Source organism: Pan paniscus, chromosome 18, assembly GCF_029289425.2.
Source record: "Pan paniscus chromosome 18, NHGRI_mPanPan1-v2.0_pri, whole genome shotgun sequence".
Classification (NCBI taxonomy): domain Eukaryota; kingdom Metazoa; phylum Chordata; class Mammalia; order Primates; family Hominidae; genus Pan; species Pan paniscus.
In genome coordinates, this window is record NC_073267.2 from 36,735,163 (window position 1) to 36,749,326 (window position 14,164).

The 14,164-nt window shown below is 49.4% G+C and overlaps 1 protein-coding gene across 1 annotated transcript in view; it reads right to left on the reverse strand.

Moving 5' to 3' along the window:
- Positions 1-35: 35 nt before the first annotated feature.
- Positions 36-14,164, reverse strand: part of LOC117978030 (BOS complex subunit NOMO3-like) — a 36,358-nt gene continuing 22,229 nt past the window's right edge. Inside the window, exons 10-17 of the mRNA XM_055100181.1 lie at positions 13,077-13,182; positions 12,743-12,893; positions 7,203-7,377; positions 5,664-5,805; positions 5,235-5,366; positions 3,698-3,834; positions 1,016-1,160; positions 36-304 (exon numbers count right to left, since the gene is read on the reverse strand). Coding sequence (XP_054956156.1) covers positions 36-304; positions 1,016-1,160; positions 3,698-3,834; positions 5,235-5,366; positions 5,664-5,805; positions 7,203-7,377; positions 12,743-12,893; positions 13,077-13,182 — 1,257 coding nt within the window. The remainder of the gene's footprint in view (positions 305-1,015; positions 1,161-3,697; positions 3,835-5,234; positions 5,367-5,663; positions 5,806-7,202; positions 7,378-12,742; positions 12,894-13,076; positions 13,183-14,164) is intronic.

Genomic DNA, 14,164 nt, shown 5'->3' on the forward strand with positions numbered 1-14,164 from the left:
ACGTCACTGAGGTTGGCCAGGGCCCTGCTGAAAGCCTAGGGGATGGAGAAGTGGCAGCCAGGCCCTGGGGCGCCGCCATAGCACAGCAGGCTCTGCGGGTCCGATCGCTTGCCCTGGGCCACGATCTCCTCACCCGCCAGCGTCAGGTGCTCCTCATTGAGCACGCGGGAGCGCGTGAGGATGCGCATGAGGGCAGAGGTCAGGTTGTAGGCCTGGGACGCCACCATCCGCGATGGTGACTCGGCTCCCAGCTCTGAGGGCTGTGGTGCCCGCACGTCTGAGCTGGCCAGGTGGATGAGGTCTCCTGCAGACAGGCGTGAGGTCAGTGCAGAGACAGGGAGGCAGAGGGAGGGTGGGGGCAGGCAAAAAGGGGGAGCCGGAGGGTGGGGGCTGAGAGAAAGGGGGAACCTGAGGGGGCAGAGAGCGAGGCGCAGGCAGAAGGAAGGGGGAAGCTGGAGAGAGAGTGGTGGAGGGGGAGGGGGAAGGGGATGGGGATGAGGATGAAGATGAGGGGGATGATGGGGAGAGGGAGGAAAAAGGAAGGAAAAGGGTAGAGAAAAGAGAAAGGGGAGAAGAAGAGGAGCAGGAGGAAAGGGAGGGGAAGGGGGATAAGGGAGGGGAAGGGGAATAAGGGAGGGGAAGGAGAATAAGGGGGATAAGAAAGATGAGGGGAATGGACAAAAGGACGGGGAGGATGGGGGGGAAATGGAGAAAAGGGGAGAGAGATGGAGAAAAGGGATGGTAATAGGGAAGGGGGAGGGGGAGGAGAATGGGAATTGGAGGGGGATAAGGATGGGAATTGGGGGAGGGGGATAAGGATGGGAATTGGAGCGGGATGAGGATGGGAATTGGGGGAGGGGGATGAGGATGGGAATTGGGGGGAGGGAAGGGGGACGAAGATGGGATGGGGCAAAGGCGAGGCGGTTGTGGGGAGGAGGGAGGCAGACGAAAGGGCGGCATGGGGCGGACGGGCCACGTGGGGCGGACGGGTGGCGTGGGGCACAGGCCGCGGCACCTGTGATGTTGAGGATGCTGTCTCCGATGGCGGTGGGCGTCACGGTGCCCGCGGTGGTCTCTGCCTGCAGGATGCGCATCATGGCCTCCAGCTTGTGCAGCGTCTGCTTCAGGCATGAGCGGCATACGAGCTCCCTGCTGGGCCCCTGTGTGGAGCCAGCAGTGTCCAGTCCCGCTCCTGGCCCCACTCCTTGCACATGCCCTCCTCTCTACACAGGTCCTCACCTGGCTCACACCCCCAGCCCTGCAGCTGGAGAGCCCACTTGACTGGACCCCCACAGCCTCCTCACTAAGCATTTTCTGTGGCTCTGCATGACCCAGGGCCTCCACCTGGGGACCACGTGATGCAGCGCACCGACCACACAAGGCACCTCTTCACATGAGAGAGGAGGAGGGGAGAGAGGAAAGGGGAGTGGAGAAAAGGGGGGAGAGGAGAGGGGAGAGAAGGGGGAGAGGAGAGGGAAGGGGGAGAGAAGGAGGAGAGGGAAGGGGGAGAGGAGAGGGGAGGGGAGAGAAGGGGGGAGAGGGGAGGGGAGAGAAGGGGGAAAGGAGAGGGGAGGGGAGAGAACAGGGAGAGGGGAGGGGAGAGAACGGGGAGAGGAGAGGGGAGGGGAGAGAAGGGGGAGAGGAGAGGGAAGGGGAGAGAAGGGGGAGAGGGAAGGGGGAGAGGAGAAGGCAGGGGAGAGAAGGGGGGAGAGGAGAGGGGAGGGGAGAGAAGGGGGAGAGGAGAGGGGAGGGGAAAGAACGGGGAGAGGAGAGGGGAGGGGAGAGAAGGGGGAGAGGAGAGGGGAGGGGAGAGAAGGGGGAGAGGAGAGGGGAGGGGAGAGAAGGGGGAGAGGAGAGAAGGGGGAGGGGGAGGGGAGAGGGAAGGGGAGAAAAGGGGGGAGAGGGGAGGGGAGAGAAGGGGGAGAGAAGGGGAGAGGGGAGGGGAGAGAAGGGGGGAGAGAAGGGGGAGAGGGGAGGGGAGATGGGAGGGGAGAGAAGGCAGAGAGAAGGGGGAGAGAGGGGAGGGGAGAGAAGGGGGGAGGGGAGAGAAGGGGGGAGAGGGGAGGGGAGAGAAGGGGGAGAAAGGAGAGGGAAGAGGAGGGGAAGAGGGGAAGGAGGGGAGGGGAAGAGGGGAAACGGGAGGGATGAGGAGGGGAGGGGAATAGGAAAGGGGAAGAGGGGAGGGAAGAGGAGGAGAGGAGGAGAGGGGAAGAGGGGAGGGAAGAGGAGGGGAAGGGAAGAGGAGGGGAGGGGAAGAGGAGGGGAGGGGAAGAGGAGAGGGAGAAGTGTTTCTGGAGAAGACACAGCACTCCAGGCAGAGGGGAGAGTATGTGCAAAGGCCCCGAGGAGGGAGTGAACTTGGTGTGGGACGGCAGAGGACCACTGTGGCTGGGGCCCGGCGAGTGAGGGGACAGTGGGAGGAGATAAAGAAGGGGTTAAGTGTCAAAAAAAAAAAAAAAAAAGGATCTTATTACAAGAGAGCTGGAAATCCACTCCACTGCTGGAAGGGAAAGGTTTCCTAAATATCTATCACTTATTATGAACCGGATATTAATCGATCTCCTATAACAAATCGACCTGTCGAGTTTTTGTAATTAAGCAGTTAGGGGAGTAAGCTGGCACATGAAACACCAGTTCCAATTCTTCTAGTTTCTCTACAGAGAAACTAAGACCTGACGATGACATCTGCCGCCGCTCGACATCAAAACATTATAGAAATTCACGAAGGGATCTACAGAGGTGCTCCTGAAACCCATTTCACACTGCCTTTCAGGCCACAGAGACCACAGTCAACAAGAAGCTAAGATCCTGTTTACAGCTTCTTCCCCTGCGCTGGAACAAATACACCAGAGAAGGTGGGGCACAATGGCTCACACCTGTAATCCTAGCACTCTGCTAGGCCAACACGGGTGGATCCCCTGAGGTCAGGAGTTTTAAGACCAGTCTGGCCAACATGGTGGAACTCTGTCTCTAACAAAAATACAAAAAAAAAAAAAAAAAAAAAATTAGTTGGGCATGGTGGCACGCACCTCTAGTCCCAGCTACTCGGGAGGCTGAGGCAGGAGAATCGCTTGAACCCGGGAGGCGGAGGTTTCAGTGAGCCGAGATTGCGCCACTGCACTCCAGCCTGGGCAACAGAGCAAGACTCCATCTCAAAAAAAAAAAAAAAAAAAAAAATATATATATATATATATATATGTATATATATATGTGTGTGTATATATATATATATATATATATCAGAGAAACTCACTTGGCAGTACAGAGTGGTGTACACCAAGGACACTTTGATACCTAAGAGGGTTCACTTAAGCCCTGCCATAACCCTGAGAAGTAGGTATTAAGATCTCAATTTTCGGTGAAAACTGAGGCTGAGAAGCAGCAAATGAATTTACCCAAAGCTATTATTCCTAATAATATAAAGCCAGTGTGCTCTGCACTGTACCAAAGGCCACCCGAATCACCAGTCAGATTTAGCGTACGGCCAGGACAAGGAAACCTCCTAAATACAGGGGTCCTTCCACTGAGAGAGTATAAATGCTTCCTGATTATGCGTTGCATAACAGGTGGGCGAGTGGAGAGGCAGAAAAGGAAATCTGACTTGCCTACGTTTACAATATGCCTGGGATGTTAGTCTTTCTTGACATCCACAAGGCGAGCATTTTTCCAAATAAGAGACTCCATAAGCCGTACATACCAGAGTGATGGCGTGAGACAGGGAACATCTCAGCATGTAGCCCGTCTGCCTGAACTCAACTGCAGACACGTCATCCTCCAGCACTTCCACCTCCAGGCTCTTGTTCTTCCAGCACCAATCCTCATGCATGATGCTTACTGCAAAAGCAAACACCAAAAACGGACACGTGGGCGTGGAGCACACCACCTCCCTGCACGCCACCAGAAACAATGATCATGAATTAACTAATTTTAAAAAGCAGGTGTGTATGTAGACATAAAGATAGAAATATACACATACATATATTTATAACTAGCAGTATTTGGAATAAATTACTGCTAAAGAAAACCTGGAGTCGAGCGTGGTGGCTCACGCCTATAATCCCAGCACTCTGGGAGGCCGAGGCAGTTGGATGGCTTGAAGCCAGGAGTTCAAGACCAGTCTGACCAACATAGCAAAACCCCATCTCTACTAAAAATACAAAAGTTATCCAGGCATGGTGGTGCATGCCTGTAATCCCAGCTACTCGGGAAGCTGAGGCAAGAGAATCTCCTGCACCCAGAAGGCGGAGAGGTTGCAGTGAGCCAAGGTCGCGCCACCACACTCCAGCCTGGGTGACAGAGCGAGGCTAAATTTCAAAAAAAAAGAAAGAAAAACTCGAACCAATGTCCATTACATCAAGAAAGAAATCTAATGGGGCCTGTAAGATCAGGCTGCAAGTAAGGTATTCAGGGATCCACAAACTTTTTCTGCAACTCTTTTCAGTTTTGCAGGCCACATGCTTTGTCAGCCTCAACCACTCGACTTGGCCACTGTTACACATGAGCAGCCATAGAGAATCCATAAACAAATGGGCAAGGCTGTATTCTAAGGAAACTATGCTTATAAAAAAGGCAGTTTTTGTAGTCTGCCAAGCCCTGCCATAACAGAAAATATTAATATAATTCCAGAAAAAGCAGTCTGTTTTATAAGCTATCCACTGCCAGCAGCCCCAAGCTGATTTCTGAAAAAGCAGAAATACAGGCAAGAAGTGGCTTCTTAAGAAGGGCAAGGAAAAGGGAAGTAACATTTGTGGGCACCAGCTACTTAGCTGGCTCTCTGCACAACGGGCTTTATAAACTTTACTTCTTTTAGTCTTATATTCTGCAGAAAGGTTCTATTACGTCTATTTTACAGATGGGAAAACTGAGTTTCGGGGAGGTCAAGTACCTTGCCATGGCCAGTACTCAGCACCAGTACTGCTAAGTTAGTAGAACACATCAGTGGAACTATTTCACACTCCTTTTTCTGGCCTTTAGAAATAAAATGCCATACGTCGGGGCACCCTCCCTTAACAGAAGCAGCCAGTGGGCTGTGCAGACAAGGTGGCGGTCAGCTCAGGGCCTGGACTCCTCCATGCTTGTCCAACGCTAAATAATGCAGTCAAGGTCACGAGGCAAAGACGACTTAAAGCAAGGAAAGGTACATGGTCGTGATACAATTTGAGACCTGAGTTTTAGAAAGTTTACAAAGACAAGAAGTGTGTGAGGGCCACAGGATGTTGCATTCCAATTCTTACTTTTGTGTTTTCCAGGGAGCACGTTGTCAAAGGTGAAAGTCATGGCGTTGACCTTGCCGGAGAGCTGGAGGCTCTGCTTCTCACCCTGGCGGCTCAGGGACTGTAGAGTCACCAGCAAGTCACCACAGGTGTCTGCAGGGAAAAGAAGGGAGGGCCCCATGTGACCCCTCATAAGGCTTCAGCACAGGTTCGAATCCTAACCCTATGTAATAGCTTCTTGCTACTGCTGAGCTCCTAAGAGGCAGTGGCCGGAGGCGGACGGGGTGCTTCTTTCAAGCTAACATGCACCCACTTGACTCCAAGAAGCCTCCCTCGCACGCAGGTGATCAGTAGCAAACAACAAAGGCAAAAGGAAAAGTTTCCCAAATCCCACTCCTACCGGCTGACTTCTTTGAAACTATGTGTTCTTACTTTCCAGTGATATCTTACCCAAACAAGAGACTTTCCCAGAAACTGATGCCAAGAACTGTACAAAGGCCATATCCATCACGGGCCTGTCGGTCACAGTAAGAGGAAATGTCTGGGGTTTCAACGTCAGCCCTGCTCTGGTTTCTGCCTCAGGAACCATCACCTGCGGAAACGTGGATGGAACGTTAGAGGCTGCATTCGGGGAGATCTTCCCCCTGACCTACAGGGCGCTAGAACATTCATCTGGGACCAAGGCTAAAGAGATTTTGAAGGCCAAAGGTTCATTTCCAGGCCGATTTTACAATCACAACAAATCCACGAATAACTTGTGTGAAGTAAGCACAGTTCTACCTAGATGAAAAATTAGCCTCAACAGACCGATGTGTATGAACAAAAGTCTATCTGGCCTAATTCCCCACAGGCACGCAAAGCGGACACGCCTCACTTACATACTAGAAACCATACTACATCCCAGTCACTTTTCCAGGCTTCGGATCACTTGTAGCATAAGCTCTGAACCTGTCAACACTATGTGGATGACACTTTGGTGGAATTAAGTCATTTTCTTCCTCCTATTGTTCTGTGTGCCTTTCATGGGCTAAGAGGAGGAACAGGTGAAGGTAGCAGCGGTCAACTCTTTCATCCCTAGTAAAGACGACACTGCCCTTCCTTGGAGAAGTCCATCATGCTTCCGAAAGGGCTTCCAAAGACTTGTCAATGTGGACGTCTTCGCAAGAAGCCAGCTACCATCTAATAAAGGCAGCTGTCAACCCACACACCACGCTGTTCTGTGGAAGCAGGGAGAACGCAATCTCCTGCCCTGTTTCCCACAGAGGGAGGGACCCCACTTTGCCCTAGAGGAGAGCAGAGTCTAACAGGGAACCTTCTCAGCCCTCTCCCTTTGTGTTATTTGCTCTTCCACAGGGAGGAAGGGCAGCTGCTGATTTGATGGGTGAGAGCCCACGGAAACAGTCTCTCCCCAAGGGCAGGGCCACTGCACTGAAAGGCATGGTGGGCTGACCTCTGCTCTGTCCTGTCTCTTGCTTGCTTGGGCCAGCTGTGGCTTAGGCCTTCACCATGGTGATGAGACCACAGGCCAGACCGTCTCCCCGTTCTCGGCCTGCTTGAATGGATAAGTCGCGTGGTCCCTGCCTAGCCATCTTGAAGTGAAGGCAAAGCAGGAAATGGGAAGCTCCATTTTGGCCTGGGGTCCCAGAAGCCACGCACTATGGCCATTTTTGAGCTGCCATTAGTAGAGTTCATTTTTGGTGTCCTCTTGGACTCATCGACATTCTACAGCAGCCAGAAGCCTGAAGGTAGAGGAGTGACTGGCAGCCTGATACTAATAAACATCAAGACTGGAAAAAAGAGAGGCAGATGGCATTATTTTTTAGCTGGATGCCTATCTGACTCTCCTCTACTGGTGCAGGATTGTAAAGACTTAGAAACAAGAAGTTGGAAACTGGAATGCTCCTTCTCTAACCCCATTCAACCTAATAACCCTTCTAAAAATCACTGCTTTTTCTCAAAACATTTTAAATTTAAAACAATGCAACGCACCTGCACTTTGTAAGTCCCTGGTTTTGCTTTAAAACAAAATGATCCATGAGCATCTGTCTCCACGGTGACCAAAGACTTGTCCTTGTCTTGAGATGACAGGACAACTTTGTATTTATTCATCTGCTTGACGGTGTCGGGGAAGCGAATGATTGATATCTGACCACAGACACTGAACCTGCAAAGAGAAGACCATTCATTCCAGCACGAGGACTCAATTATAAGAGGAAAGGCTCTTATCGACCAAAAAAGATGCAGCCCTCTCCCAGCCCTTGTTCCTGAGAATAGTCTAATCTTAATGAAGAGACAGAATGCAGTCCAGATGATTCTGGTTTTAAAAAGCAACCTTCATTCTGGTTTTAAAAAGCAACCTTCAGAAGCAAGACTGGGCATCTTTCTACAGAACAGGGGCCCATAGTGGGGCTGTTTGTGTGTTCCAGGTGACATCTGGCAATCCCCCACTGCAGAGGCAATTTTAAGAAAACCTGCAGATAATAAAAACGTTTCAGGTAATTGGATCGTTGACAGCGGAGCGGCCTTGGACTGAGAATGTGGGCTAGCCCTTAAAAGCAAGAGCTCTAAGCTGCCTAAGAAACTGTGGCATTACCAGGCCATCAAATAAGTCAGGATTATCAAAGACGTCTTCCTTGCTTGTGATTATATATAATACATGGATGAAAGCAAACTGGGAGATTGGAACAGAAAAGGTAATTAAGTTAAAAAATGCAAAGCTAAAATTGAACTCCTTGGGAGGTAGGAGCCACAAATGTAACTTATAACTGAAAAGCCCTATTAAGGTAATGATTCAGATTTGAGATTCTAAATAAGGAGTAAGGTGTTGCAAGGCATCCCTCGAATAACACATGAGAGGCCCCCCTACAACGACCATCATCCTTGGAGTGCTGGTCTTCATTTCTGAAGCAGCTGGTGTGTTAAAGTGTAATAGTACATCCTAGCTGGGGGTCACAGTTGTCTTTTCAACTGTTCATTTTAAAGAATCTTCAAGAATCATTTTAGATAAAAATTAGTTACTTTTGACATAATCAAGAATGTTGGATTCTGACAATTAGGGGTACATTAAATGTTGGAACCGCCACTCCGCCTCAAATAAAAAAACAGTGGAAAACACAAGGAAATGGTGGAAGATTGTGTATGTGAAATCTAGGAATCATGAAAAACACAGCCATTTCTTCAGAGTGAAGGGACTGCCCAGCCATATGAGCTCACTATCTCCAGCATGGGTCAGCAAACTACCACCCAAGGACCAAGTCAGGGCCCCCCTCCCGTTTGTGATGAACTGCAAGCCGAGAAAAAGAATTGTACACTCTTAAGTGGTTAAAGTTAAAAAAAGAAAGAAAGAAAGAAAGATAATGTTTCACATGTAAAAATTACATGAAATGCAAACTGTGGTGTCCAAAAATGTAGTTGTGTTGCGCTCTGCCCATTCATTTACAAATTGTCTATCTCAGCTGTGGTCCTAGAGACCGTATGGCTCACGCAGCCTAAAATAGTTATTCTCTGGCTCTCCACAGAGAAAGTGTCCCAATCCCTGACCTAGCATATGCATTTTGGTTCTCACATTCCCCTACTGTGAACTTTCAGAATAAAAGGATGGGAAGCGAACACTGACACAATCATTCCCAAGGACCTGTCATATTCTCTTGATTTGTGTACCTGTCAGGGGACACATCACCTTGTCTATTTCCTATCAAATCTCTTTGCCTCCTTAAGTTGTAAATATTTGAACCATAAGATCTGTTTTAGCCCATATTCTTATTAAAAAGAAGTGCCTATTCTCCCTAAACCTCAAATCTATACTGGCTTAGTTTGGAAAAATAAACCAAAAGGGTGGTAGAGAAAAAGGTTCCGTTATACTGAAGCCCTTAAAAATTGATTTGTATCAATAAATTCTTTCAACAGGGTTTAAATACATATATGGACAGAAACAGGTAATATTGGTGGATATTGAGAGAAATCTATTTTCACAGTCATTTGGACAGAAGCCAAAGAGTTTGTTTTTACAATAAATTGAGTAATTTTTTAATTTTACTTTAAAGGAAGACTAGGCACCATGGCTCAGCCTGTAATCCCAGCACTTTGGGAAGCCGAGGCGGGTGGGTCACTTGAGGTCAGGAGTTCGAGACCAGCCTAGCCAACACGGCAAAACCACATCTCTACTAAAAAATATAAAAATTAGCCTGTAATCCCAGCTACTCAGGAGGCTGGGGCAGGAGAATCACTTGAACCCGAGAGGGGGAGGCTGCAGTGAGCCGAGATGGCGCCACTGTACTCCAGCCTGGGCAACGGAGTAAGACCCTGTCTCAAAAAAAATAAAAAGGAAAAGAAATAGTAAGAAGTATCAGTGTGCTAAAAAGGCAAATGTACTACGTCGGCCAATTAAAAAAAGAGATTTTCCAAAAATGTTCAACAAATGCTATTTTTCTTTCTTTGACTCAAATACTCTACTTTAAAGGAGAAAATAAATATATTTCCTCCATCTCTGTGAACAGCGCCTCCTCCATCTACCCAGTGGCTCAAATAAGAAACCTGTAACCTCAACAGCACAGGCCTGTGGGTGTGTTCTCCATGTGACCTACCAAATCCATCTACTCCTCCCTCCCTCGCCTGCCAGCCGCCTGGGCCCGGCCACTACCATATCTCCTCCAGACAACCACCACTGCCTCATATCTGGCCCCTCCATTCACACCATGGCTTTCCTCCAATCCATTCTCCACACAGCAGCCAGGAAGAAAAACAAACTTTTTAAAGTACCATGATCCCTATCACTCCCTTGCCAACTGGTAACTCTTTTTTTTTTTTTGAGACGGAATCTCACCCTGTCGGCCAGGCTGGAGTGCAATGGTGCAATCTCAGCTCACTGCAACCCCTGCCTCCCGGGTTCAAGCGATTCTCCTGCCTCAGCCTCCTGAGTTGCTGGGATTATAGGCACGCATCACCATGCCCTGCCAACCTTTTGTATCTTTAGTACAGACCGGGTTTCACCATGCTGGCCAGGCTGGGCTTGAACTCCTGACCTCATGATCCACCCACCTCAGCCTCCCAAAGTGCTGAGATCATAGGCGTGAGCCACCATGCCCGGCCAACCAACAGACAACTCCTAACGGGTTTCCACTGCATTAGGGAGCAAAGCCCAATCCCAAAGCAAGGCTACAAGGCCCCAGAGCTCCCTGACCTCACCCACCTCCTCCAGCTGCGCAGACTGCCTTTCAGGTCCTTCCTATCCTATGCAGGCCTCTGAGCATGCTGCTTCTCTACTAGGGAAGATTTTCTTTAGCTAACTTTTAGTCTTTACTAAGGTCTCTGCAACCCAGAGAGCCTTGCAGAGCTCCCACTCTAAATTAGCTCTTCTTGCAGCACCCTGATCTCTTCCCTGCACGACACTTGCCATAATTTAGCAGCATAAATGTATTTGTCTTGTCTTTTTTTAAAATCTTGTTATCTTTTAATTTTTATCTCTTTATTTATTTATTTTTAGACCAGGTTATGAAACTAGCTAATTTTTGCATTTTTGGTAGAGATGGTGTTTTGCCAAGTTGCCCAGGCTGGTCTCAAACTCCTGGGCTCAAGCGATCTGCCCACCTCCGCCTCCGCCTCCGCCTCCCAAGGTGCTGGGATGGATTACAGGTGTGAGGCATTAAGCCTGGCCACAGATGTATTTGTCTTCAGTCTGTCTCCCTGATAGGGTGAAAGCCCCATCTCTGGAACACTAGTTTGATTAATTATTAGGTACGAAGTATTTTTCAGTGCCTCATCTACAGTAATTGCACAAAGTGTTTATGGAAGGTGGGAAAGACTTCAATCCAAGAATTACTTTCTGAGGGTAGTTTGCTTCCCTGTCTTCCATTCACCACTGGACTCCTTGACCTCGACCTCCATCTATCTACAGAAAAGAGTCACTGTGGCCTCCTCAGTGATCAAGCCAGGGGACTGTGTTCACCAGGGCTCAGCTCCCTGCACCTCCCTATTGGGCACTACCTCCTACCCCAAACTTACTTTCTTAGCTCCTATGACCTCATGCTCCCTAGGTCCCCCCTGGGCCACCTGGCACTCTGTTTTTGGCCTACTGTTCTTCTAATTCTACCTGCACATACATATTTGAGGTCCTGGCTGCCACCTGCAGCCGAATCTTCAGGATTGACCATCCATCCAAGCGCCTATTGAAGAGCTCCACCTAGTGGTCCTACAGACCAATGTGGCCAAATCTGAACCCTCATCACCTAACTGGCTTCTCTTTCTGTCCCCAGCCATCACACCTCTCAAGCTGGGCACCCTAAATATCTCACCAGTCTGTCCCTGACTTCCCTACAAGGCAAGCCCTTGTCATCTCTGCTTTCAGACCTCCTGTGCCCAAGTCCTGTCCCCTTCAAAGCCACTCTACTCCATGCCATTGTTTTCAGAATGCCCTATTGAAAACAATGATCAAAGCTTGTTAAATTAATGCTCAAAACCACTCACGGCCCGTTGGCCCCAGTGGGAGAAAGCCCCTATGCCCCGGTGGGGTGTGAGGAGGTGCTATGGGGTTGGCCTCATCATCACCTTCACCTGCCAGTATATTCTGCTCCAGTAGCACCCAGCTTTACACCCGCAGCCACCTCATGCTGCTGTGAGACTGCCTGACTTTGCTCATGCCACGCTTCTCCCAAGCAGACCCTGCACTCTCCTTCTAAGCTACTGTTTTGTGAGCACCTGTTATGTCTAAAGCTGTTCTGCAGGTTACATGCAGGTGGATCTGGGATCTCACTCCAAAGCCCAAGTTCTTGGCACTACACAATCTTGCTTCAGATGATGGTAAAACCACATGAATTCAACCACAAGATGTCCCTGCCTGTACTTATAGTATAATGAGTAACTACAAGCAGGAAGAACTACACCAATGACCTGAAGCAGCTTCCAATAAGCTTTCTCAACCAACAATACCATCTTCCAAAAATCCTCAAAGATTAAGCAAAGAGGGGTCCTGTGAAAGATCGTGAAAGTCAGACATGAAAGATTTTTTAATTTCACAAGCCCATTTTAATTTGAAGCAAGGGACTTTTCATTAAGCATCCGACATGTCAGTACCTTCAGTTTGTAAGATTTAGAACTAATCTTTCTTGGCCGGGTGCAGTGTCTCACACCTATAATCCCAGCACTTTGGGAGGCCAAAGCAGGCAGACAGCCTGAGGTTAGGAGTTTTGAGACTAGCCTGCACAACATATAGTGAAACCCTGTCTCTACTTAAAAATACAAAAATTAGCTGGGTGTGGTGGGGCACGCCTGTAGTCCCAGCTACTTGGGAAGCTGAGGCAGGAGAATCACTTGAACCTGGGAGGCAGAGGTTGCAGTGAATCGAGATGGCACCACTGCACTACAGCCTGGGCAACAGGGCAAGACTCTGACTCTAAAAACAAACAAACAAAAAAAAGTACTAATCTTTCTTAAGTTCTTAAGCTCGGCAAAGACACACAGATCACAGGTCATTTTGTTCTACACTGGCTGCCAGCATATTTACTGGCGCTTCCAAATCCACACGATAAGCTTACCCTGTTGCAATAATGTCAGCCAGCTGAGGTGTGTTCGGTGCAATTTTGATGGTGACCGTTTCAAAGTAGAGGTGCTCTTTCTGAGCATGGATGGTGTATGTCCCTGTGGTTATGTTCTCAAGGCGGAATGAGCCATCAGCTTTTGTTTTAACTGTAAAACAAAAACACACAAACAGAAGATAAGCCAAAAACAACAGTGTATCCTTACATGTACACCAGAATACTTGAGACCAAAAGCTGCCATGTTCTCATATAGTCATCAGTTCCTCTCCATTTCTCTCTGTGATCCAAAAACAGCGCTGGCCATCAGCCTGGGGCTGCTGTGTCAGCCCACCTTTGATTTGGTTATTCAGGGTGACTACTGCTTCTGGAACACCATCTCCTTCGGGTCCGTTCAAGACCCTCCCGGTGACGGAGAATCCCATGACGTGGAACACGGGCTAGAAAACAAAGAAGAAGAAGAAGGTGCTCAAAGGTGCTCCTGTGCCAGAGCCACAAAGCCTCCTTCTGCTGCGCCGGCCACCACCTACCATGTCTGCTCCTGCCGCCCACCTCCCAACACTCAGTGCCCCGGTCCTGTGTGCCAGCCGGGCTCCCTCTCACTTTACCCACATCTGTCTTCTCTGTTGTGTTCCCAACACACTGCTGAGTGTCAAACAACAGAAAAGTCTAGAGACTTACTTCCCTCGTTAAAAGGTCACTGACTCAAGCTTCTAGAAGCCCCCCACCCTTACCCCTGTGCCATCTCCTCCCCTCCAGATGCCCCCATTTTGGTGAACCACATCTTCCTCCAGTCTCCCATGCACACCCCGGCATCACTTGAGATGCCCCGCCCCGCTCCTCCAGCATCGATCAGTCCTGTGGATTCCACCTCTGCAAGGTCTCACGTGCCCCCTCCTGTCTTTCCACCACGACCTGAACACAGGTCCTTATGAAATCCACCTAGGCCAGGCGCAGTGGTTCATGCCTGTAATCCCAGCACTTTGGGAGGCCGAGGCAGGCAGATCACTTGAGGTCAGGAGTCCAAGACCAGCCTGGCCAACATGGTGAAGCCCTGTCTCCACTAAAAATACAAAAATTAGCCAGATGTGGTGGCAGGCACCTGTAATCCCAGCTACTCGGGAGGCTGAGGCAGGAGAATCGCTTCAACTCGGGATGCGGAGGTTGCAGTGAGCCAAGATAGTGCCAGCCTGTGTGAAGCAGCAAGACTCTGTCTCAAAGAAAAAAAAAGAAATCCACCTAGACCACCCTCCTCCACCACCATCACTGGCTCACACGTGGTCCCATGCTCCATGTGTCTCTGTCTGTGTCTGTGCCCCACTCGCCTGTGAGCAGCACACCTGTGCTTTCTCTGCAGTTACTGAGTTCCAGCCCTGATCTGTGTATCCCCAAGGTCACCACTGCTAACCTATTTTAATATCT